Raw genomic sequence first — 27,881 nt, forward strand, 5'->3', positions numbered from 1 at the left:
GTTTTATATGAAAGAGCAGCCAGATCCTGTCAAGTGGAGAACCATAATTTTTTCAGATTTGGCAATAAAATAGGCAGGCCTCTGGCGAACATGGTACGCGCCAGCAGGAAACATTCAGTGATCTCCAGAATGAAATCTTCGGCTACTACCTGGGTCACAAAACCTGAGGACTTATGTGAAATATTCCGGTCCTTTTATAGTCAACTGTACACGGATGATCTGCACCCTATGCCTAATCAAGAAATGGATTTCTTTTCTGATATTGATCTACCGGTACTCTCTGAGGAACATGGAGAATTTCTAAACCAACCTATCCAGACACATGAGGTTCTCACCGTTATTAAATCCATGGTGAAAGGGAAGGCTCCGGGCCCAGATGGCCTGTCGTACGACTTCTACAAAATTCTACAGAACCAAGTGGGGATTCCCTTAACCAATTTCTACGTGGACGGGTTAAAACAAAACAGCTTCCCTACAGACTTTAACGGCGCCCATATTATAGTTCTCCCGAAAGAGGGAAAGGATCCAGAACTCCCATCATCCTACCGCCCGATCTTATTATTAAACAGTGATTTAATAATTCTGGCTAAAGTGTTAGCAAATAGATTGAACCTAATACTGCCCATTTTAATCTCTTCTCACCAGGTGGGGTTTGTAAAGGGCAGGAAAGCTACTAGCCACCTTCTCAAATTGTTAACTGTCATGCGATTAGTACAGGAGGACCAAACTCCATCTTTGGCGGTGGGATTCGATTCAGAGAAGGCTTTTGACAGAGTGTCATGGGCCTACATGTTCAGAATACTTCGCAGATATGGCTTTTCGGGATCCTTTCTCCAGTATGTTTCTCTACTTTATGACAGACCGACCTCGTACATACTCGTAAATGAGTGGAAATCTAAACCTTTCCAACTGGATCGTGGTGTGAGACAGGGATGTCCTTTGTCGCTTCTACTGTACATACTCTCTATTGATCCATTACTTAGGAAGATTGACGCGCAACCAGATATCACAGGATATGGCTCTGGGTCAACAAGCTTTAAAGTGGCAGCTTTTGCTGATGACGTGATGGTTTTCCTAACAAAGCCGGAGACTTCGCTCCCACTGCTGCTTGCTCTCCAACAGCAATTTGGAACTTTTGCAGGACTTAAAATTAACCGAGAAAAATTGGAGGCTTTGGACATCTGCCTGAACGTACGACAGACATGGAAAGGAACATTTCCATTGAAATGGACCATCTCGGCTTTAAAATATCTGGGAATCATCATACCGGCGCACTTGGAATCCCTGTACAGTCTTAACATTAGGCCGAAAGTCAACAGCACCCTGGACACTCTGCGGAAGTGGCAAAGGCTTCCTTTATCTTTAACAGGGCGCATTCACCTATACCAAATGGTAATCCTGCCAAAATGGATGTACACCCTTCAAATGATTCCCATTTGGCTGCATCAAAAGGACCTGCGATTGATCAATAGTGCTTTAACAAAATTCTTATGGGGCGGTAAGAAAGCCCGAGTCTCTCTATACCACTTGCAGCAACCGGCTCAAGCAGGCGGTCTTGGATGTCCCAACTTACTCCGTTACAATATCGCATGCAATTTGAGATTTCTTCGGGATTGGTTGTTTGACACCGATGCATTTACGCCGAGCCACCACCTCAGACAATGGTATGGAGTTCAGTCACTAAATGGTCTATTGCATACTCCACCTGGAGAACTGCCACCCAAACTTCAAAGGCATATTTTACATCGGTCTTGTCGGCTGACATGGAGATTCATTTGCAAGAAATATGGATGGAAGCCCATACAGACCCCACTGTTAAGTATTACAAATAATAGTCATTTCCCCCCTGGACGAGAAAATTCAGTGTTTACATTATGGAAAACTAAAGGGTTACAGTATTTATATCAGCTTCTGGAGCCTAACACGGGATCTCTTCATAGCTTCCGAGACGTTCAACATATGTTCACACTACCTAATGCAGATTTCTATGCATACCTGCAAATCCGCCATTTTTTATTCCCGTTACTTCCAGACATCACCCAATGGCAACAGTTTCAGCATGTTATTAATCTAGTCCAAACTACGAGCAGCAAAGGACCAAACATTTCGGACTTTTATAAAGAACTTCAATGGGATGATACCACGGACCTCTTGCGGCCACTGTACTGTAAATGGGTGGCATGGACAGATTTCCACCTTTCCTTTCAAGAATTCAAGTCAGTTTTTGGGGATATAAATGCGTTAACCATAAATGAGCTACTGAGAGAGACACAATATAAATTTCTCTGGCAAAGCTTCATTACACCGGAACAAGCTTACAAATTCAAAATATGCGATTCGTCAGCTTGCAAAAAGTGTGGTCAGTCAGGCGCATCGTTTTATCATTGCTTCTGGGAATGCCCAAAAATCCAAGTGTACTGGATGCTCAGTGATTTGTCACAGATCTTTGCCGACAGACCCTACTCTTTGGCTGTTTGGATTCCTACCACAATCAATTGTGTTAGATACGGACATGGAAACATTTCTGCAAAAAGCCGCCTTGATGGGGAAAAAAGCCATCTTGGCAGAATGGCTCTCGGAAAAACCACCTGAGGTTGAACAATGGTTCCAAAGAATGTTGAAGCTCAACTCTCATGAGACCTATATTGCGCAACACCAATCTTTAAAACGTAGAGAGAATATGTTCAACATTTGGCGGCATTTTTCTGACTATATTGACCAGGGAGCAGGTTAGCCGCTGCCTTTCCTGGGCTTGGGGAGGGTGCCAGTAAAACCTGTACTGAAAAGGTAGTAAGGGGAGTACCGGAATTATTGGGTTAACTCACTCTTCCCTTATCACCAGACTTTTAGAACAAGGAACTACATGTTCTTACCCCGGGTCTGGTTACAGTGATATTGGGAATATATTCTGATATTCTACTATTACCTTCTTCCTTTATTCAGCTGTTATACAGACACTTCTAACTGTTCTCTTGCCACCAATGTATTACTCTGTCCGATGTTTTCACTAGGGTGTTATCTCTTACTATTACTATTGTTGTTCCTCTGTGGTTCGTCAGTCTTACCTCCTATACCGGATAATGGGGGGGGGGGGGTAGGGGTGGGGGGGATTAGGTGGGGGAAAAATAGAAAACTGAGAAAGCGATATGATAAGACCTAGTACAGAGCCACCTACCTTAGAGTTACCTGATATTTTGGGTTTTAGTTCACAAAGAACACTGTTTCCACGGTTACTTTATGGTCCACACAAGCGTGTTTACACTTTGTCCATGCTAGTTCTAAACTGGTAAAATTGTGGCAGTGTTTATACTTCTACTGTATTTACTGTATTTATTAGATTACTCTATCGTAATTCTGTAACTCTGTTAAATGTGCTTTACATGGTTTGGTCTTGTTTAACCCTTTAATAAAAATTATATGGAAAAAAAAAAAAAAGGTTTTGATAAGTTCTTGGAGAAGTCCATTACCTGCTATTATTCAAGTTGACTTAGAAAATAGCCACTGCTATTACTAGCATCAGTAGCATGGGATAGACTTAGGTTTTGGCTACTTGCCAGGTACTTATAGCCTGGATTGGCCACTGTTGGAAACAGGATGCTAGGCTTGATGGACCCTTGGTCTGACCCAGTATAGCATGTTCATATGTTCTCTTATGACAATGTTGCTGGTTCTGTCACCTTCTTAGTGATATGTTTCCATTTATTCAACCCAAGCCTTCAATTACTTTCATGGCTTTTCACTTTTCTTTCATGCAGCATTATATGGTGTCTTGCCACTTGGCCACAAAATATATTTGGCCAGGGACAATCCTTCAATGGCTAAGATACCTAGTTTCAAGCAGGGGATTATAGGCCTCTCCAGGCTTTCCGACAATCTCATTTTGATGCATTTTGGGCCAAGAAACACTGATTACAAGGGGAAGAATCAGGAATTACAGATATCACACAGCTTTGGGTAGTAAGTTTAAAGCCAGGGCTGTCTAAAAATGTTCCCTTCTGGAACTAAAAAAACTTGTCAGCTCTAGAATAGGTCCAGCACCAAAACCTTAAAAAAATGTCCCTGAAACTGTTCTCTCTCTTACCTGGACCTTTATTTTATTTATTACCTTTTTCTTATTTTATCCCTTTATTACCCCCTACCCTTTTATTTTATTATTTCAGTAGAATACTTTAGCAACACATGTACATTTGTCATGCCTATAGCTTTATATGAATCTATTTCTGAATCAATATATGTCTATTGGCTCTTCTACCAAAAGTCCACAATGCCTTCTCTTTTCCTCCATTCCCCCAAAAGCCCCCCAAAATCCCTCTACCTTTTCCTACCTCCCATATCCCCTAAAAAGTATCCCTAAACCCACCTTCCCAATTCCCAATATGTACTTACCCTGTCATGGTAGGAAGCTCCACAATTATGTTCTGCTTGCAGGCCTCTCCAGGCCTGTCAAATCCACCGACTGTCCCATCTGCCTTCATTCTTCACCACCAGGGATACCAGCCTAAACATACCCTTGGTGGTGAAATTTCACTGCCTTGCTGGGGGTCCATCATGGAATGAGCCGACCCCACCAAAACAGGAAGTGAATGTGCATGTGCATAAAACATATGTGCATAAAAGTTTGAAGGTGCATCTGATTACAAAATTAAAAAATACACACATTCCTTTGGGGCCATTGTTACACATATTTTAGAAGTTACAAATCCATCCCAGGTTCTAAACTTGGCATGGATTGCATGGACTAATTCTACATTGGTATGGACCCATGTATGTGCGTCTGCATGGACTTGCTTGAAAATTATCTTCAAAATGAATTTGTAATTAATATGGTGATTCAAGGAATGCCTTGAATGATACTAATATGATTTGTAAGATATTCCTCATCCAGTCACAGAGTTCTGGCTGAAGTGCTGCAGACTTCTTTTTGTATCTGCTGCTCATCTGGGCAGGAGGACTTGGAGGCATTATGAAGATAATATATCCAGGTCAAGGGAGGTATAGAAGACAACTGATTCTCTTGTGTTAACCTTTGTACAGTGGCACTGAGAGACAGCCTTGGAAAGACTTTCTTAGGTCTGATAAGGATGCCTGAGAGTCATCTGGGTATGCTGTCTGAGGTGGAGATTAAAAGAATAATATGGAAGGGAGGGAGGGAAATAGTTGAATAAAAATAAACAAAAATTATAGAAAAACAGTAGCATAGTAATCTAATGATGGCAGAAAAGAACAAATGGTCCACCCAGTTTGCACAAGTTTCTTATGGTGGTAAATGCTGCTTCATGCATGTTACCACCAAGCCTTATGTTAAAGGTAGTAATATTTACAATCAAAACCAAATATCTGTCAAACTGATAACAATGTTACTGCTAGCAACATTTTATACAGGGAGAGCAGCCTTGTTAATAACTCAGACAATGCTACTTGAACACACTTTGCTTTTCAACTTGGCTGAAGAAATAGTCCTGTGCTTTTTCCTTAATGTCTGCATATCATTAGCCCAGGCCGTAAAAGTTGGGGCCCAGCAATGGCTGTTATCTGAATTCCCCTCCACCCCTCTTGCCATTGAAACAGAGAGTGATGTTGCAGTTGTGTCAAAAGCATCAAGGCTAATTGGTTAAGGGTAGTAAACCCTATGCCTTCTGTTAAGGGTAGTATCCCCATGCACCCTTTTCAGAACATAATATAAGAATTAGGGATGTGAATCGTTTTAGGACGATTAAAATTATCGTCCGATAATTTTAATATCGTCTTAAACCGTTATGGAACACAATACAATAGAGATTCTAACGATTTATCGTTATAAATCGTTAGAATCGTGAGTCGGCACACTAAAACCCCCTAAAACCCACCCCCGACCCTTTAAATTAAATCCCCCACCCTCCCGAACCCCCCCCAAATGACTTAAATAACCTGCGGGTCCAGCGGCGGTCCGGAACGGCAGCGGTCCGGAACGGGCTCCTGCTACTGAATCTTGTTGTCTTCAGCCGGCGCCATTTTCCAAAATGGCACCGAAAAATGGCGGCGGCCATAGACGAACACGATTGGATGGCAGGAGGTCCTTCCGGACCCCCGCTGGACTTTTGGCAAGTCTTGTGGGGGTCAGGAGGCCCCCCCCAAGCTGGCCAAAAGTTCCTGGAGGTCCAGCGGGGGTCAGGGAGCGATTTCCCGCCGCGAATCGTTTTCGTACGGAAAATGGCGCCGGCAGGAGATCGACTGCAGGAGGTCGTTCAGCGAGGGTCGGCGCCTCGCTGAACGACCTCCTGCAGTCGATCTCCTGCCGGCGCCATTTTCCGTACGAAAACGATTCGCGGCGGGAAATCGCTCCCTGACCCCCGCTGGACCTCCAGGAACTTTTGGCCAGCTTGGGGGGGGCCTCCTGACCCCCACAAGACTTGCCAAAAGTCCAGCGGGGGTCCGGAAGGACCTCCTGCCGTCCAATCGTGTTCGTCTATGGCCGCCGCCATTTTTCGGCGCCATTTTGGAAAATGGCGCCGGCTGAAGACAACAAGATTCAGTAGCAGGAGCCCGTTCCGGACCGCTGCCGTTCCGGACCGCCGCTGGACCCGCAGGTTATTTAAGTCATTTGGGGGGGGGGGTTCGGGAGGGTGGGGGATTTAATTTAAAGGGTCGGGGGTGGGTTTTAGGGGGTTTTAATGTGCCGGTTTTGCGATTTTACTTTTTTTGATTTTTCACGATTTTTCACGATATTTTACCCCCCCAAACGGCAACAATACGATTCCCTCCCCCTCCCAGCCGAAATCGATCGTTAAGACGATCGAGGACACGATTCACATCCCTAATAAGAATTGCCATACTGGGTCAGAGCAAGGGTCCATTCAGACCATCATCCTGTTTCAAACAGTGGCCAATCCAAGTCACAAGTACCTGGCAAGTACCCAAACATTAAATAGATCTCAAGCTACTATTGCTTATTAATTAATAGCAGTTTATGGATTGTTCCTCTAGGCAATTATCCAATCCTTTTTTAAACCCAGTTACACTAATGTGTGAAACCACATCCTCTGGTAATGAATTCCAGAGATTAACTATGCGCTAAGGGGTAGATTTTAAAAAGGTGCACGTGGGCGTACATCTGTGCTCGCTACCTGGTGTGTGCACATGTACACCCGATTTTATAACTTGCGTACGCAGGCGCGCACAAGTTATAAAATCAGGGGTCGGCACGCGCAAGGGGCTGCACAATTGTGCACCTTGCGCGCGCTGAGCCGTGCTGCCTTCCCCTATTCCCTCCCCCCTATCCTGACCTTCCCACCCCTTCCCCTAACCTTTCCCCCCCTAGCCCTACTCTAAATCCCCCCTGTCCTTTGTTTTACCTTTTGTGCCTGCCTCCGGGTAGGCGCAAGTTGCGCGCGCCGGCAGCCTGCCGGCACGCGATCCTCTGACACAGCGGCAATGGGCACTCTGTCGGAGGCCTCTGGCCTCGCCCCCCACCCCCAGACCTCTCCTTTTGTAAAGCCCTGGGACTTATATGCATCCCGGCACACATAAGGCCGGTTATGCGCGTAACCCTTTTAAGATCCGGCCCTAAGTGAAAAAGAATTTTCTTCGACTTGTTTTAAATGCGATAGCGATATTCATACTTATTCAGTTAAGTTAATCAGATAAGTTAGGCCTGCCAAAACATCAGGTTCAACTTAGCCAATATAACTTATCCAGCTAAATAGTGCCAAATATGGGGATATTCAACAACATAGCCGTGCTGCTGAATATTCCATGTAAGTTAGCAGGATAAATCATATACAAAAAATATTTCTTTAAGTAGAATTTCATTTCCTGTGAGTTACTAGAAAGAGGCTGATCTTATAAATCTGATTTTAGCATTCACTATGTAGTGAATCATCTCTGCAAATTATTAATATGATACACTCCTGCAAGCATTTAAATTCCTATGATTGTAAAGGATAAATATAGATAAAACAATAGAATTGCTTCTCACAAGTCTCTTGATCTTTAAACCACTAGATAATACTCTCTTTGTAGGAAAGTACCATAAAGTGGTTTATAGCAGCAAACTAACTCCTAGATTCATCAAAATGCTATAATTTCTCATGGATAATGCCTGCAATAAGAAAAAAGGACCTAGTTATGATAATTTCAGATATATCACATCATGTGCTATCTTAGCACTTCACATATGTAGTTTACCACAACATCAGATATCAACATCTCACCCTAGCTTGATAGAACCCTAGTAGAGAGTCCATCAAGCTAGGGTGAGAGAACATTGTAGAAATCTCATCTTTGTGTGATTTTACTTACTCCAAATGATGTCAAATCTTCACTGAGGTCTACTGTGCTGTTTGTACGTCTCACTCTGCATGTAAAACTGGCCCCAAAACCCTACACCACCACCAAACCTCACCTCAAGTTACTAGCTGGCCCTCCTATGGCAGTATAAATAGGTGACTACTATGTATGCCACCCCAGAGTCTCTCTCTCTCTCTCCATGCTTAAAAATGCCTGAAATGCAAATTGCAATCTCTAGCGCTAATTGCGTTACGGACTTTTTGGACATTTCATACAGCTTAACACAAGGGAAAAAGGTGTAATTAAAAGCATGCATTGTGCTATCACACAGCGTGATAATGCCATTCTTTTTCATTAACCACTTCCCAATCCCACCCCTTTGAAAAATGTATATTAGGGATGTGAATCGTGTCCTCGATCGTCTTAACGATCGATTTCGGCTGGGAGGGGGAGGGAATCGTATTGTTGCCGTTTGGGGGGGTAAAATATCGTGAAAAATCGTGAAAAATCGTGAAAAATCGTAAAAAATCTAAAAATCTAAAAATCGCAAAACCGGCACATTAAAACCCCCTAAAACCCACCCCCGACCCTTTAAATTAAATCCCCCACCCTCCCGAACCCCCCCAAATGAGTTAAATAACCTGCGGGTCCAGCGGCGGTCCGGAACGGCAGCGGTCCGGAACGGGCTCCTGCTCCTGAATCTTGTTGTCTTCAGCCGGCGCCATTTTCCAAAATGGCGCCGAAAAATGGCGGCGGCCATAGACGAACACGATTGGACGGCAGGAGGTACTTCCGGACCCCCGCTGGACTTTTGGCAAGTCTCGTGAGGGTCAGGAGGCCCCCCACAAGCTGGCCAAAAGTTCCTGGAGGTCCAGCGGGGGTCAGGGAGCGATTTCCTGCCGCAAATCGTTTTCGTACGGAAAATGGCGCCGGCAGGAGATCGACTGCAGGAGGTCGTTCAGCGAGGGTTCCGGCGCCTCGCTGAACAACCTCCTGCAGTCGATCTCCTGCCGGCGCCATTTTCCGTACGAAAACGATTTGCGGCGGGAAATCGCTCCCTGACCCCCGCTGGACCTCCAGGAACTTTTGGCCAGCTTGTGGGGGGCCTCCTGACCCCCACGAGACTTGCCAAAAGTCCAGCAGGGGTCCGGAAGGACCTCCTGCCGTCCAATCGTGTTCGTCTATGGCCGCCGCCATTTTTCGGCGCCATTTTGGAAAATGGCGCCGGCTGAAGACAACAAGATTCAGGAGCAGGAGCCCGTTCCGGACCGCTGCCGTTCCGGACCGCCGCTGGACCCGCAGATTATTTAACTCATTTGGGGGGGTTCGGGAGGGTGGGGGATTTAATTTAAAGGGTCGAGGGTGGGTTTTAGGGGGTTTTAGTGTGCCGGCTCACGATTCTAACGATTTATAACGATAAATCGTTAGAATCTCTATTGTATTGTGTTCCATAACGGTTTAAGACGATATTAAAATTATCAGACGATAATTTTAATCGTCCTAAAACGATTCACATCCCTAATGTATATTCATGTTATCATAACTATCGCGAGCATTAGCGCCACAATGCATTTTGATGAATGACCCTGTAAAAGTAAGGTGAATCAAAGTTCAAATCCTGCATCCCAGTGATGCACTTTCTGACCTTGGGAAAATTACTTAAGTCTCCATTGCCTCAGGCACTAAGTTCAGGATTCATTTTCTAAGCCATTTCAATGTGTTGTTAAACAGTAAATATGTTTCCACATACGGTAGATATTGCATGGAATTTGAAATTCTATATGTAGCTCAACAAACCTAGTGGAAAGCGAGTATGTTAATGAGCTGATTGCCATGTTTAATATGGAAATCAAATAATGCAGCCTGTATTCAAAGTTCATAAGTCACAGTATTTGATGAATGTTAACTACAACTCAAAAGGTGTAGTTAGTCTTCCCTGTGGAGCATCAAAATGCTAAAGTGTATTCCAATGCTCTGGAGTCATTATCTATTTATTTATTTATTTGGTTTTATATACTGTCACTGAGATGAGCCATCGTGATGGTTTACAATAGAATACAAAAGCAGTCATTAAAAAAAAATGTACAATCAAAACAGTCTTTCCATATATGGTAACTGTTTGTAAAATAAATAGAGAGTACCTTTAACAATTCCTTAAAATTACATATCAAAAGAACAAGCAGCAATGATAATTCAGGGAGAATGGAATTCTTAAAACCAAATTGAATACCATAAAACAAAAATAAGAACTCTGATAAAATATACATAATTAAAATAATTAAAATGAGATCAAAATAAAATCAAATACAGTAAAATCAAATAAGAGCAATTCAAATTTAGGGTAAAACTAACATAAATAGAATCAGACAACATGTTGCGCTCAGGCTGTATATGCTTCGCTAAAAAGCCAGGTTTTTAATTCACGTTTAAACTTTTTAAAGTTGGACTCTAGTCTTGGTGTGGTTGGTAAAGCGTTCTAAATTTTTGGGTCTGCTAATGATAGTGCTCTTTCCCTCACCTGGTTGAAGCATGCTGATTGTACAGAGGGTAATGAAAGTAACCCCTTGTTTGCTGAGTGTAAGTTTCATTGTGGGACGTGTAATCTGATGGCGGTGTTCAACCAGTCAACATGTACACCAAAGATCAATCTATGCAGAATGCAGAGGGTTTTAAATTTGACTCGAAATTCAATTGGCAACCAATGAAGGTTAATCAAGGTGCGGGTGATGTGTTCAGATTTGTTTTTGCCTGTTAAAATCCTTGCTGCGGCGAATTGAAGGACTTGAAGTGGACAGATGGAGGAGGCAGGAAAACCAAACAATAATGAATTGCAATAATCTGTGCTTGCAAATATTAAAGCCTGAAGCACTGTCCGGAAATCATTTGTGAGAGAAGTGGTTTTAATCACATTAAGGTCATTAATTTAAAATAGCCTTCTTTTATTTTCAATGATATATGTTTGTTAAACAATAATTCTGAGTCAATGATAACACCTAGGTCCCTAATTTGTTCAGCCAACTTAAAACTAGTATTGTCTTTTAGCAAGATTAGCCTGGGTGCCCTTGGGGTAGTTTTCCTCTCTATTAAAATAACCTCTGTTTTGTCAATATTTAGCACTAACCTCATTTGTGTAAGTAGCTGTTTAATTACTTTCAGATACATCGCCAATGTCTCGCATGTTTTTTCTACTGAAACTTGAATTGGAAGCAAAATCTGGATATCGTCTGCGTAGAGATAATAGGTTAATCCCAGACCGGAGATTAATTAAAAAACCCAGCTAGCCCCAGAACAAAAGAGCCCCAGAAGTGTTAAAATCCCTGGGAATACAGTAGGATACCCTATACCATCCTCTCTCCTACACCTTGAAGCAGGATAAAAAATAAAAACAATGAATTCCCAGTACCAGCCCCAACCAATCTCTACTACCCAAGTCCCACCCCCTTGGTAGATAAGAAACCTCCCTCCCAGATCCTGTCTCCTACTACATGAAAATGGCATCTAAAGTTTCTAAAGGATCTAAAGTAAGATTCAGAGGGTATCAGGCAGGTTGGAGGAGGGATCCAGGAGAATATATTTTTTATTAGCAATGGGGTGGGCTTAGGTATTGGGAGCTAGCATCAGGACAGCTGTATTTTATTATTATTTTTTTTTTACTTTTACCACTTCAGGGTGTGGCAATGAGTGGAAGAGGGGGTTCTCACTTGACTCAAAAGAATTTTGGGTCAAGGGCTAGGGGTACTCTAGAGCCAGTCAGTCCCTTCAAACTATGGCAGGCCTGGGATGTGGAGCTTCCATTCGGCATTGTCATGGTATGTTTCCCTGCAGCACTTAACCACAGGGAAAAATACTGCAGAATTTACTAACCTGTGGTACTTGATATCGCAAGTTGGTAAATCCCAAGGTAACTTATCCCTGCAGTTATATACTGTAGATTATTACATCTTCCCCTTAGATTGTAAGGCAGGGAACTATCTACTGTACTTTAAATGTAACTCGCATGAGCTTGGATTTGTAAAGGCAATTAATCAAATCTAAGTGCCCGACAGAAAATCTTAAAACCTATAGTACTTGTAATCCACTGCTTTTTGCAATGAGAAAATTATTCCATGTAGCAGCACAAAAGTAAACTCATTCCAAAATTGCTAGTCTGGTGCTTGAGTGAAAAGTCCCTGGTTGGCTGGGGCTGGGGATGCTGTGGAGGCAGGGTTTATAATGCTGGTGAGTAGGGAGAGGAGGAGAAGGGGGTCAGGATATTTATGCTTAAATTCAGCCAGAGGCAGCCCCTGCCTGTAGGATTTTGGAAGTGCATGAACAATTCCCAGGACCGTCACTGAAACGAGAAGGCTAGGCATGTTGGCAAGTAGGCGTGGAATCTAAAATAGGAAGAAAATCCCAGGTAACTGCAAATGAAGGCTCATGGTGCCAGATGCCAGTCCTGGTTCCAACTGAGCCGGAAGTCCAAAAGAACAAAAGAAAACTGCTGAATAAAAAATAAAATAAAAATAAAAGAGAATGCAATTCAAGACAATAGAGATGAGCATAAAAAAGTGACACAGTATTTGCTTCCTACCGTACCTGTGGTTTTACAAGAATACTTTGTCTTTTCATCACACGTGCGCAGTGTTCCATTGCATCCCTTTTCATCACTACCATCTTCACAATCTTTTTCTCCATCACAGCGCCAAAGCTCAGGAATACAATTCCAGTCAGGATGGCACTGAAATTCAGTTCCACTGCATCCTCCTGTTTGAGCAGTTGCTGCAAGAGAACACAACCAAAAGAAAAAGTAATGTCAATACAAGTAACTAACCTCTCTGTACAACTTATACTTGGATATTAAAGTAATGCAGAAAGAGACCAGCACTCAAGCATCTGTACTTCTTCTAACCTTGCCTATTGCATGGGAAGTTTTTTTTTAATAATGTGAAAGAGGACAGAGGGCAGTGATGTTGGGAAATCTAGTGCAATAATCTGTAAGCATTTTCTGTATTTTTCTTCAATTAAAATGAGGAGGGGAGGAAGATTATTGCATGACTGCACAATGAATGGTACTTGACCCCAAAATATCTGCTTGGTTCATCAGAAAATGTATATTTCCCCCACATCTGCTGGGGAGATCCATCTGATTTTTCCTGGTGGATCAGAAAACAATCTGAAGCAGATTCTTTAGAAAATTCTCTTTTTAGCTCTGTAAAATCTTGTGAGTTTGCTGATCCAAAAAATTTGCATTTGTGATTCTTTTTTTTTTTCTTTCTAAAGAAGACTCAAAGTAAACTTTGTAATTCAATTTGACAAACCTTTCATATTTTTACAGGCTCATCAAATTGTTCAACACATTTATTTTAAAGAAGTTTGCGACTTTTCGTACACAACCCCATGAAAAAGTTCCATGAAACTCAACAATTGCCTTAAATATATAAATATTGTTATAAAGCTTTACACTATATCATCAGTATCAAAGCTCTAATTAAAGCTTTTGCAAATGCATGCTCCCAGTGACAACTACAGCTCTGCTTAACAACTGATGGGTTGTTCTTATTTCTTTAAAGAAAATACATTAACTCTAGCAGCCCCAACACCATCGTCATCCCAACTGCTTCCCTCCCCTATATCCAACACAACATATAAGGCACAGACATAATTCAATTAGGACATGAGATTAAATGGATTGTAAATGCCACAGCTTTATTAACAAATATTTCACTTTAACAGGACTTGTACCTGAGCCAACCCACAATAGCCAACTGGGTTATTCTCTGGCTCCCCTGTCTGCTGTGTATCAAGCAAGGAGGCATCCTGACATTCCCCCCACCGTACCCCAAGCAAGGAGGTCACACACGCCCCATTGGCCATAAATCACCAGTCTGGCAATGTCCTTACCGTGATTAATCCCTGAACCATGTCTAAAACCCTCCAAAGGCTTGGGAACCCTCCCCTTCCCCCCCCCCTTCAGATGTGACAATATAGTCACTAAACTAACATGTGCTGCTGTCTAAACCATATACAGTAATATGTACAGTACACAAGTGACAACTAACCAGCATATCAAACTTCTGGTATGCTACTTACCACACTCGCAAACTCCTAGGGCATAAACCAAAAATCTGTCTCGAGCACTTGAATATATTTGCCATCAGCCCATAACAATAACAGAAACCTGCCCCAAAGGATGTCTGCCAGGGTGGGAGGGTGGGAAAAAGTCATGCGATCAAAAGGGTGGCTGTCTCTCTGCCATCAGCCTGAGCTCCCTTCCCACTACCTCCCCACCCCCGCACGGAGCCATGTCATTTCCTGGAAGGCTTTGAGTTGCATGAAAGAGGAGGAGAGACAGACAAATTCCTAGGAGCAACAATCTGCAGGTGAGGCGACACGTGGTGCCCGGTTACAGGTGGGCTCCGGGCACGTGCTCAGGCACGCGCATTTCTTGTAGAGTACTCTTAAGGATTGCTAAGATATAACATAACTGTAGAACAGAGCAATTTTAACAAAGCAAATTCAGACCATGGTCAGTCAGGGATAAAGACTTGGATATTTATTCAGCTTTTGAGAAGTAATATTAAACATCATCTCATGTTTATAAGATGGAGTCTAGAAAAGTAGCAGAAATATTGATCTTGATCAGAAAGAGTAGGTTATGCTCAAGTTAGCCCTGCTCAACGGATAAAAAGTTGTACTAATACTGTGAAATATGGTAAAATATAATTACAATACAAATAGCTTCTGAGTTTGACATGTGTTTAGTGTGATTTTAGTGGGTTGTGATAGGCACATTCTAAGGTTAAGTAGTAACCATCAGATTTTAAATTAAATTATTTTATTGTATGTTGGCAGGATAAGTTTTCTTGTAATTTTCTCAACATTGTTGATTCATTGTTTTCATGATGACATGTTTATGTATTTGTTTTGATACTTAACTTGTTACATGACCTAGACATTTATGGGAAGGCATGATATAAGAAATAATTTATCTGTATTATTATTATTTTTTTTTTACACAGTTTAATAGCCTTTGACCTACTATGTCACAGAGGCTACCGGTGCCATTGGTCAGCCCCTGTCACATGGCCATTGGCGCCATCTTGTGCTCCTACCATGTGATAGGGGCTGACCAATGACACCGGTAGCCCCTGTGACATAATATGGGCAAAGGCTATCGGTGCCATTTTGATTACTGGCAGCCGATGGTCTGAGTGCAGGAGGTTGCTCCCGGACCCCTGCTGGACCACCAGGGACTTTTGGCAAGTCTTTGGGGACCCTCCTGACCCCCACAAGACTTGCCAAAAGTCCAGCAGGGGTCCGGGAACGACCTCTTGCACTCCGGCCAACGGATGCCAGTACTCAAAATGGCACCGATAGCCTTTGACCTACTATGTCACAGGAACTACCGGTGCCTTTGGTCATCCCCTGTCACATGGTAGGAGCACAAGATGGCGCCGATGGCCATGTAACAGGGGCTGACCAATGGCACCGGTAGCCCCTGTGACATAGTAGGTCAAAGGCTATCGGCGCCATTTTGAAACCGGCACCAAGGGTGTGAGTGCAGGGGAAGGCTCCAGGACCCCCCGCTGGCCCACCAGGGAGTTTTGGTAAGTCTTGGGGGGGGTCAGGAGGGTGGGGGGTTGTATTTAATTTAATTTTAGCGGGGAAATGAATAGAAATCTGCACTATTCTTTGTTCTCTATACTCTAGAGGAAAGGTGAGTATGAGATATAAGATAGTAGTGACTGTGGCATTGAGGAGCTCCCATTCAGGTACCATAGATGATGTATTGATAGTTTACAAATTTCCAATAGCAGGTCCAAAATTTCATTTCTCAGTTTTTCAGCATTCTGGGATTTATACCATCTGGTCCAGGTGATTTTAGTTTGTCAATTTGCCCTAGAAAATCTTCAAGATTCATAGAGATTTGTTTCATTTCCTCTGAATCATCGCTTTTGAATATAATTTTTGGCATGGATATCTCTTACATCTTCCTCAGTGAATACTAGGGAAGTGCAGAGGGATGCCATTCATTGCATTTGGGATTCATATTCATCGGGGGGGCAGATATGTTGCATTCGGCTGTATGGCGCCCCGGATTTACGCGAGCAGGGCCTTGTGCGCCGGCGTGCCTATTTTCCATAGGCCGCCGGCGCGCTCAGAACCCCGGGACGCGCGTAGGTCCTGGGGTTTTCGGAAGGGGGTGTGTTGGGGGAGTGTCGTGGGCGGGACCCGATGACGCGGCGTTTCAGGGGCGGGGCACAGCGTTTCAGGGGCGGGGTGCAGCGTTTCGGGGGCGGGACCGGGGGCGTGGCGCCGGCCCGGGGGCGTGGTCCAGGCCTTCGGACCAGCCCCCGGGTCGGAGCACGGCGCGCCAGCACTCCGCTGGCGCGCGTAGATTTACGTCTGCTTCTCGCAGGCGTAAATCTACGGACAAAGGTAAGGGGGGTTTAGTTAGGGCCGGGGGGGTGGGTTAGGTAGAGGAAGGGAGGGGAAGGTGAGGGGAGGGCGAAAGAGAGTTCCCTCCGAGGCCGCTCCGATTTCGGAGCGGCCTCAGAGGGAACGGAGACAGGCTGCGCGGCTCGGCGCGTGCCAGCTGCCCAAAATCGGCAGCCTTGCGCGCGCTGATCCAGCGTACTTTAGTACGCGAACGCGCTTTTTTTAAAAATCTACCCCTTAGGGAAGAGTAACCCAAATTACAGCTTCATAATGGAAGGTTGCACACTAGGAGTCACAATTCAGGAAAAGGATCTAGGTGTTCATCATTAAAAATATAGTGAAATCTGCTGCCCAGTATGCAGCAGCAGCAGCAGCCAAGAAGGCAAACAGAATTCTAATGATTATTAGAAAAGGAACCGAGAATAAAACAGGGAATATGATAATGTATCAGTGTCAAAACTACTAAGGAAAAAAAATCACTTGCTCTCCAAGTCTGAGTGCTTTACATGTCCAAACACCCTAAGTTTGGCTTGGATTACTTAAAGAGATGGAGGGCAGCACATAATTTCTCTTCTTACATACACAAACTTGTGAATTCTTTCTTTCTCTCTCTCTCTCACACACACACACACATATGCTTTCTCTCAAACACGCACATACATGCTTTCTCTCAAACATACATATGCATGTGAATTTTCTCTCTCACTCACACACACACACACACATATACATGCTTTCTCTCAATCAAACACACACATGCATGCTTTCTTCCTTTGTCTCTCTCTCTCACATACACATACTTTCGCACACAGCTGAGGGCCCTCGCATGTTCATTCCTTTCTTTCTTCAGCTGCTGGCAGGATGAGCTCTACAGGCTGCTCACTGGAGCTTCTTTTTCTCTCTCTTGTGCCAGGACTGGACCAGCAATGGTGAATAGCACAGCACTGGAAGGGAAAGGATCAGTTGTCAGCAGAAGGGGGTTGGTTTTCTGCCACTCCTCCCATCTGCTGATCCTGTATCATATTCAGAACTCATTGGGTTTGCACTTCCTCTATGCTGATCTCATAGAGGAAATGCAAGCCCCACCAGTTTTAAATATTGCAGTGCCCACACACAAAAGGCAGGAAGCATGGCAGAATAGGATCCCACTTATCCTTCTCCTCCTGAGTTGGGTCATGCAAGTTCTGAATTGTTGAATGCACAGTCGCATATGCACACACCTTGAAAGAAATCTGGCTTGCCACTGGCTTAAGAGGTAAAATATATCCTCATTTTGGCAGCCGGGATTCTTTCTGTCTTTTATAGCAGATAGTCCTCTCCCTTTCTTCTTCTGCTGTGCTGCTGCTGCCCTTCTGGGTATTCCATCCCATGCAACTGCATACCCGGTAGCACCACTGAGTATTAGTTTCCTGCCACTCAAAGCAAGATTTTTCTGTTTTTCCATCTGTAACTTGTTGGTGGTATGCTATCAAAATCTGTCTTTTTTGTTTCCCACCAGATCTATTTAAGGGCTGTACTAGGTCTACCACATAGCTGCCTGTATAGCCAGTAACCTTTATCACAGTAGTATAAAGTAGTAGACGGTATAACATGGCTTCCATAATTATGCCCTAGACAGCTGATAGCCTCATTTTCTGACCACTTCCTCCCAGCTGAGTCTGCCCAGTGGTTTTCTGAGAGCTAAAAACAAAAAAGGTTGCTTTTTTACAGCTTCAAACCTACTGCAACATCAAGTATCCTTAAAAGGACTGCAGACATCCAATGCTAGGGGTAAATATCCAACAACTATCTCTGTTTTCTATAAACTGGTAGGAAAGCTTTTTATAAAATGAAAGGACAAATAAATGCCAAGTTGTAAAGTCAATCTCCCAGTCACTTCCTTCCTCCTCCCTCTCCCCTTAGAATCCCCCTCCCCATGTGAACCTTCCACCCCAGTATAGACACCCTCAACTCCTATACAACCCCCAGCAGGGTAATGGGATTGCATTAACAGGTGTCATCTGTGAGAGGGAGAGTTGGGGTATGTGCAGGAGGTAAAAATGCATGTGCATATCAGTGGTTGCAATGAGTGGTGGGGGTGTGTGTATGAATGGGGTGAGTGATAAAGGGGCAAGATGAGGGTGCGTGTGTATGGGTATACTCTTTGTCCTTTGTGCTTCCCATTGTCATTCCTCTCTATTATGCCACCTCTTAATCCTAAACCCCCTATTCCCTTCCCTTCTAGCCCCCATCTCCGTCCCAATGGCTGCTGCACTCTGATGATTGGTGGGATCTAATATCCCTACCGGTCTTATTCCTCCTGCCTTCTGGTACCATGTCCTCTGCTGACGGAGCTTGGGCTTTCAGTGTTACCAATGATCTTCAGCTGGCAGGGCCTGGTTCCTTGCCAGCCATACTGCTCTGTGCTATCATCAGAGGTCAGTACAGATATATAAAATATCATGTGATCAATTAACTATTTTATATACTGTATATAAGTGGATGAATATTTTAAAATATTTATATCCATAGCTTGTATTTTTATTTTAAGATAATTGATGGGTTCTACAATGGGTTTTTCTTTAAAAAGATAGCTTCACATTTTAAAAAGCTGTATATTTATTTATTTATTAACTTTTATTTACTGACATTCGTGAAGCACATCATGCTGGTTTACAATGAACTCAGGCATAATATGACCTATTGATCATTTAAATTTTCTAAGCTTTGAATATTTTTATTCTGACACTTGTGGATGGAACACAAGTTTAAATACAGTTAGTAATGTAGTAACTTAGATTAATAGATAATGAAATAATATGCTGTACAATACTTAAACACATACTATAAAGGTGAAAAAAATAATTTTCATAAATAACATGGTAGCTGAAAATATAGACTAATTGACCCATCCGGTCTGCCCCTATTGTGTTAATTCACCACTTTGCGACAACTGTTATAAAATTAAATGTCTGCAATTAAATGATATATCTAATACATATAAGAAAATAATGATTGGAAAGCAAATCAAACAAAACATTTTACTTAGCAACATTAAAGAAGAAAGTGCAATTATATAGCAATGTTCTTTTGTTTTCATCTACATAACAGGAGGATAAAAATATTTATAAAAGAGGCTATGCCATTTAGAACAATTCATCATATTGGCTCATAAGCAATCCTCTAAAGATAACGTTAAAAATCCCCTCTAAGCTGTGCGCATGCTCTTCTGCGCAAAACTTATCTTGGCTGCACACAGCTTTTACCCCCCATGCAGGGATTGGAATGGTTAGGGGTAAACCAAAGCCCACTTGCCCGATCCAATCAGTGACATCGCACCTCCCTGCACCCCATCCTCGGTAGCAGGAGTCGTGTTCATCCAAACATCATCTCCTGCTGCCTCGGGGTCAATCTTGCAGCTCATACTGCAAAGATCAGCCCTGCGGCAGCAGGAGATGACATTAGGATTAATGCAACTCCTGCTTCTGCCTACCCCACAGCTCAGCAGGTCATCGCATCTGAAGACAGAGAACGCACTGGCCGCCAGTGGCCCCCATCCCACTGGTGGCTGAAAAGAGGAAGAAAAAGTGGAGGCTGCCAGCAGACACCATGCTGCTGGGGGCCGGAAAGAGGAAAAGGATGCAATGGCTGCAAGTGGACCCCCTCCCGCTGGCTGCTGAAGATATGTCCCTGGCCTTGAATGTGTGTGACTGGGTCAGAGCATGGGTGGTGGCGTGGTGACTACTTTTGTGTGTGGTGACTGTGTGTGTGTGTTTGTGTGTGGATTGATGAGAGCCTGTATACGTGACTGCCAGTGTGTGATTGTGGATGGAGGGAGGAACAGAAGAAGACAGGTCGAGAAAGAAAAACAGAAAAAAAAGAGACCCTATAAAAGGAATTGGTAAAAGACTGAGAAAGGGAAAATGGAAAAAAGAAGCCTGGGACCAACTGATTAGAAAAATAAGATCAAACAACAAAGGTAAAAAAAAAAAAAAGAATTTTGAATTTTAAGTGATTAGGATATTTTATCTTTAGGAATGTGCACTACTTATTTGTATTTTGTTCTTTCTTCAATATTCTACTGTTCAAAGTCTGGTTTCTCAGGCTTTCCATTTTAATTTTGACTGCATGTTTCTGTTTCTGATTTGTAGACCCTTATTCTGTATTAGGTAAGAATATATCTGTATTTTGCATGTGTGACTGAGGTGCAGTATTTCTACTGGCATGTGGTTTTTCTGTAGGGCTTTTTTCTGTTAACCCCAGTAGGTGGTGTATTAGTGTTGTAGGGCATGGTTATAATGTTTGCATTGCTGCCATATCATAGATAAGGCTGCTGCTTGAGTCCTGAGGGGTTTGTGTTACTTCTTAAAGTGATTGGCAGTGAAAGGTTTGCAGTTACTGAGATGAGAGAGTGTGTGTGTGTGTGTGTGTGTGTGTGTGTGTGTGTGTGTGTATGTGTGTGGAAGAGGAGAATTGAGTGAGTGTGCATGTGCATGAAAGCCTGAGGACTGAATGAGAGGAATGAGAGAGAGTGTGTGTGTTTGTGAGAATATGTATGCATGTGAAAGAGTATGAGAGTGAATAGACAAGTATGTTAGTGTATATGTATGTGAGAAGTTTGTGTGCATGCTGCTCCATTGTTGCCCCTAAGGACCAGGTTATTGTAAGCATAAAGTTGGTAGGATTTTACATCAAAAAAAGTAGTGCTCACAGGGTAATGAAACAAAAAAGTTCTGCACACAGCAACCCAATTCTTAGAGGGAACATTGGTTGCAAGCATAATTAAGCCTTAACCTCTTTTGAATCCATTGCTCTCAAAACTGAAATGACAATCACTGAACAATAATAGATAAATTATAGAAAGCGTTATAAAAGTAGGCTACATAATCAAAAATAGTGCACACTTTTTTTTTATATATATGTCACTCATAAATATTGAAAACCATAGTAAGAATAACACCACAGAATTATGACATCCCTGAAAAATCGTGTGAGCTCCATTGTCCATTAACCTTCATTACAAAAAAACCCAACCAACTTTTAAAAGCTTCTTTTAATTCATAAAGGAAAAAACTATTAAGATGTTTATTCACCATTGTTCTCAATCCAAGTGTTTACTAACTCTACTCCTATCCATGAGTCATGCTATGAAGGGCAGCTGGAATGAATCTTCTTCTTTACTGTATCAGATAAAACAAAAATTTATTTAACCACCTGTATCCTATACAAAAAGACTCTTTTAGAGAGTCAGAACTACTATTTCTACCAGGGGATGACAGCAGTCACATTTTAAATACTGCCTGCATCACTCTGTACAGAAATAGCACCATGTGTCTTATCTAATATAATGTTTCCTTTTGTTCCTGCTAGACCAGTCTGAACTAGTGGGAATATCTTGTTTCAAAGATGCAGAAGATAGAGGCATTAACTTTTTATCCCTTGTGACCTCACTGCTGACCATAAGTGGGTTATGGACTTAGGCAGTTTCCAGAAGTCTCTGACTCCAGCAGTAGTGACAACAGAGGTCCTACTTAAAAAAACAAAAAAAAAAAAACCCTTACATCTCCTAGATCCATGGTGCATCCTCAGCCTGGTAGAGCAAATCTTGCTCCTGGGTCAACAGCTCAGGGCTAATTTCCCTGGTAGACCTTGTCTCTTGGAGTGGTAGACACCCCAAGGTGAATCCCAAATGCCTTTGGGGACTGTAGATATCCCTCCATGGACAGGGTTCCCAGGTGGGATCCTAGTTTGAAAGAGGGGAGTTCAAGACCTAGCTCTCACTCTCTCTCTCTCTCTCCCTCCCTTTTTCGCTTGCTCTACCTTCCTCCTCCCTCTTGCTGGATTAACGTTTTTAAAAGAATAGAAATAGACTTGGATGGAGGATGAACACATTGACAGTGCTATCATGGGGCTTGCAGGCTGAACATGGGGGGGGGGGGGGGGAGAAGCAGGAATCTCCAATGGCCCCAGAGATGGCAAATAGCTTTGTGCACTGTTGAGGGAGGAAGCAGGATACCTCAGTTTGGCCACAAGTGTCAGCACCGCAGCAGTCTCAGTACTGGCATGGTTTCAGCATGCATGTTTAAAAAAAAAAAAAAAAAAAAAGCCAGACCAGATTGATGTGGGGCCAGTGGTGTGCTAACTGCTGCACTAAATAACCACCAGCTACTTCTGCCTAACATAACATGGTCCCTGAGTCAGCTTTACCATGTGGCAGAGGAACCATCCCTCCTGGAAGGAGCTGAAGCAGGGGCAGAGCAGCTCCTGCAAAATCAGAACCCTAAACCTTCCCTGCTTCTGCCCCCATCCATGGGACCACAGTGTACACAGCTACTTCTACTAACGGTGGGGGCACAAGAAAAGGGCATGAATTTGCCAGGGGCACAGGAGCTCTCCCAGAACATAAGAACATAAGACTTGTCATACTGGGCCATCAAGCTCAGTATCCTGTTTCCATCAGTGGCCAATCCAGCTCACAAATACCTGGAAGGATCTCAAGTGGTCGACAGACTTCCAGCTGCTTATTATCCCAAGAATATGCAGTGGATTTCTGCAACTCTACCTTAATAATGGTTAATGGACTTTTCCTCCAGGAACTTGTCCAAACCTTTTTCAAACGCAGCGATATTAATGGCTTTCATTACATCTCATGCATTGAATTCCAGAGCTTAATTATGTATCAGGTAAAAAAAATTGTTTTCTCTTATTAGTTTTAAATGTATTACCCAGTATCTTCATTGTGTGTCCCTAGGTCTTTGAACTTTTTGAAAGGATAAACAACTGATTAATGTTTATTCATTCCATTCCAGTCATTATTTTATAAACCTCTATCATATCTCCCCTCAGCCGTCTCTTCTCCAAGCTGAAGAGTCCTAATCTCTTCCGCCTTTCTTCATAGGAGAATTGTTCCATCTCCTTTATCATTTTGGTTGCCCTTCTCTGTACCTTTTCTAATTCTGCTTTATCATTTTTGAGATGTGTTAATCAGAACTGCAGACAAAACTCAAGATGAGGTCACACCATTATGATATTCTCTGTTTTATTCTCCATTCCTTTCCTAATAATCCTAGCATTCTGTTTCCTTTTTTGATTGCTGCAGAGGATTTCAGCCTGTGACCTCGTCTGACTTCCGGAACCTGACCCTGCTTTGTTGACCACTCCTCGGACTGACTCCCAGATTCTGACCTCTGCCTGCTTGACCATGTCTCCAGATTCTAGCTCTGTTCCTAGCCTTGTCATCACTCACGCTGTTCTGGTCCTCCTTGTTCCATCTGACCTCCAGTCTTGAACCTGACCGCGCTTCTCTCCTGTCTGTGGGCACACCAGACTTCCATCTCTCCAGGAGACCCTGCGAGGCCCACCTTAGACCAAGTGGCCCGGGTCCCTACGGGCTCCTCCCAGGGGAACTCGGGCTTCCAGTGGTGAAGCTCATCCCAGCCTCTGTCTTCTCCAGTGCTCTGCCCCCAGGGGGCAGGTGCTTCCTGGTCCCTACCAGGGAGTTGTTCTTTACTGCTCCAGGACAAGGGTCCACCCCCAAGCACAACAGTTAAACTATTACTGGCTTATATTGTCTGCTAGTTTTAAGGTTTGTATTTGTTTGCCAGTGTTAAAGTAGTCTGTGTACTGGGAAAATGTGACCTAGTAAAAGATAGTGGGGTCCATATTCAGCCACTGAGAGGCTAAACAAGTTAATTGGATATACCTATCTGGCTAGCTTAACTGGGATATTCAGTGGTGCTGCCACAATGCTAAATATACCCAGCTATCTTAAAATTTAGCCAGATAGGTATATCTGGCTAATTTAAGACCTGCCTGAAGCATGGTCAGAGTTATCCAGTTAGATAAACCGGCTACCCTACTTCACCCTGAATGCCTACTGCCTATCTCAGGAATGTCCTCAACATATCTGGCTAAATTCTAGCCAGATAAGGAGAAGTCTGACAGATCAAGAAAATTATTTCAAACAATTATGAAATTTGCAGATAGGAATGATGATTCAACATAGTGTGGTGGAATCTTAAAGGCTCAGTTTTTGGTATCTCCCTTTGATAATAAAATCCAACAAATTCAGGATGATCTAAGCTCTGTAGTTCTAGATATTACTGAAATAACTGTTGATGATGATGATGGGAGTGCCACTCCTAGTCAATTAGTCACTACTAGTAAATTTACCATATTTAAAGAAACTACAGATTAATAAAGTTATAGCAACTATGAATTCATTAACTTTGTACTTGGACCTAATGCCAATTAAATTAGAAATCCTGAAATAGGTCAAGCTAAACAATTAGCAATTATTGTTAATGCATGCCTAAATTAAGGACGGGTTTTAAAACATGTCCATTGTTCATCCATGTTGTAAATGGACACTCTCTCTCTATACACCATGTGGGATCCTCACCTAAGTCCTGCTGACCCTTTCAACCCAAATGCTTAATCCATGGGGAACGGGATGGAATACATAAAGCTCCAGTCTAACCCCAATCCAGGGCACATTCACCAGCTGCTGGTGTGGGCCTAGTAGATTTGCCTACTAGGCTACATCAATCACGCCGCAGCACATGGGTACACTATCCTTACAGTTATATTGTACACTACACTATCATTTTGGAGAAGGAGAAAAACAGCTGATTAACAAGGACGCACCAATATTGAAGTTGTTAAATCTAACATACAAATGCATAATAAGGTTAAATACAAACCGCCTAATTTAGTCCCAATATACAAGCTTAACTTACACACATAGTTTATTGTATTAAAATGTTACTGTATTATGATGGCACATGATTAAATTGTAATCTATACACCACTCCTTTTATTATCGTGCCTTGCTGTAAACCGTTGTGATGATTGCCTAACTTAACGACGGTATAGAAGAATTTTTAAATAAAATAAAATAAATTTGAGAGTTAAAACAATGTGCACATAAATAAGTAAACAAACAAACAAATAAATAAATAAATAAATAAATAGGCAGAGTTAGATAAATAAATAAATAGAACTGAATAAATTCAGCAAATGATAAAATAAACCAGATCCATAAACAATCTGGGCTTGATTTACAGTACACATGCACATCCGTATATAAAGGTGATACCTTAACTATATAACTGTGTCACCTTTAGTTTTCAGGAAATATTTCACATTAAGTTTCCTTGTTAATTTTCAAAAGATTTTTAATTAATAAGTCAAATTCAAAATTTGCATTAGTCAGATGTTGCATAACCTAAAATAATAATTTTGTTGATCCCATTTATAATGGCATATATTTGGTACTATGCCGTCATAACACCATCAAAAATGGCATAAAGAGAAGAAAAAAAGATCAGGATTTTATTATATATAATTTAAAGCCTTTTTCTACAAGTATTACAGTTGCTACAGTAGATGGATTTTTATTCTTCACTTTTAAGTGTCTGGATGGTAAAGTACATTTTACTTGTCATTGACTCTGTAGGTAGAATTACTGAATTCCATAGGTCTAATAAAACATGCCACACTATATGCCTACACAGTTTTAAAATTTTAATGATTACAAGATAATTTCACTAAGCAGTTCAAAAAATAATTATTATCCTTCCAGCACTGACTTCAAAAATAGTTTATACTATGTATTTTTGTACTTGTATTGCATGATAGCTACTGTACAATTAAACAGATAACCATTATTCAGGAGCACTCAGATGAAGCTTGTGTATCAGAATCAAATGTATTGCCATAAAGCCATTCTCGAGATTTATTATACAGTGAAATTAGTATTTAACGTTACAAAGGCAATAAAGGAAAGCTGTCTTCCATGGCCAATTACTGGATGCATCAAATACATCTGTACAATATGTTTCAAATCACTATAATAATTTCAGTGCAGACTCCTCATAAGTTAAAGAGCAAGGTAAAACTGATGTTTGTTTGTTCCCCCTTAAGTAGCATCATGGACATGCATGACTAATGATGGAAATGTGCACAAGTTTTCTTACCTGCACTATGGTTCACCTGTTGACCTACTAAAGTGTAACTATTCAACAAATACTATAATTAAATTAGTGCTAATTGCACATATGAAACAGTGCTTTATCCATGGAAATAGGCTGTTTAAAAAAAATTGCCAGCTATGTGCGTGAGTAAACTTATGCTCATAATGCCACTGCAGATGTAACGTCGCCCACAGTGGAAACAGGCATTTCCAGGGGGCAGGGTTAAGGAATGGGTTGGCATTTACTTGCATACTTTTGAATTTTCAAAGGTATGTTGGCATTTTTCTCAGGAAATCTGCATGAACAAATTAGCAGGTGTCAATGTGTGTGATACGTTTTCCCAGGTAATTTTCAAAGTTGACTTATTTCACTTTGAAAATTAGTGTACAACCATGGATAAAAGCCACTTGCAAACAAATGCAAGCAGTTACATAATTACACCCAAGAAGGGTAATTGTCAAGCATACTGAATAACGTACGCTGCAAATATATGCATACATTACAAAAATTTTCATAGTAGACTTACTTGCATTAGTCCTCTTTGAATATTATCCCACCAAATCTATCTTGCATTAGTTGCTCCTACTATGTGAAGCACAAAACCTTTTTCTTAACATTTATATACATATATCTAAATTTTACAAACCCCACTCCCAGAAATGCCTCTATTCAGTCGTAATACATGAACATTACATTTGCATCTAAGCTTACCTCCATATCAGTTAGGCAATTTTGTAAAAGCCCACTTCAACATATAAAACACTTTTTTTTATATTACCCAACATGTATTAAATTTCATTTATACAGTTGATTTTTTTTTTTTTTTACTTTTAAGCAGTAAGCTTGCCTTACAAATTTGTTGTTATGAAAATTATCAATACCAACCTGTTTTAGTACAATTAGAGTGAGTTTCGTCGCTGAAGTCTCCACAGTCATTATCACCATCACATACCCAGTGCCTTGGTATACATCTACCACTGGAACATTTGAACTGATTGTAAGTACAAGAGTGAGAACAACCCAGTTCATCACTGCCATCACCACAATCATTATCTGTAAAAATGCACAATCACAGTAGGTTTAGATTTTCTCTTTGCCATGCCTGGACATCAATGCAGGTCTAAAATATGATGTTTTCATATATTCCTTACTGTGACGAAGAAAATCACAATTAGGTTAGTCTAATTGATCAGAATTAGCTAATTGCTATCATTTTCCAAAGATTTATTCAGAACCTTTATGGAT

At 42.0% G+C, this 27,881-nt stretch overlaps 1 protein-coding gene across 1 annotated transcript in view; it reads right to left on the reverse strand.

Moving 5' to 3' along the window:
- Window positions 1-27,881, reverse strand: part of LRP1B (LDL receptor related protein 1B) — a 3,516,099-nt gene that overhangs the window by 1,600,629 nt on the left and 1,887,589 nt on the right. The window contains 2 exon segments of the mRNA XM_029607894.1: window positions 12,841-13,023; window positions 27,522-27,689. Of these exon segments, the coding sequence (XP_029463754.1) occupies window positions 12,841-13,023; window positions 27,522-27,689 (351 nt within the window).

This window comes from Rhinatrema bivittatum, chromosome 6 (genome assembly GCF_901001135.1).
Source record: "Rhinatrema bivittatum chromosome 6, aRhiBiv1.1, whole genome shotgun sequence".
NCBI classification, from domain to species: Eukaryota; Metazoa; Chordata; class Amphibia; order Gymnophiona; family Rhinatrematidae; genus Rhinatrema; species Rhinatrema bivittatum.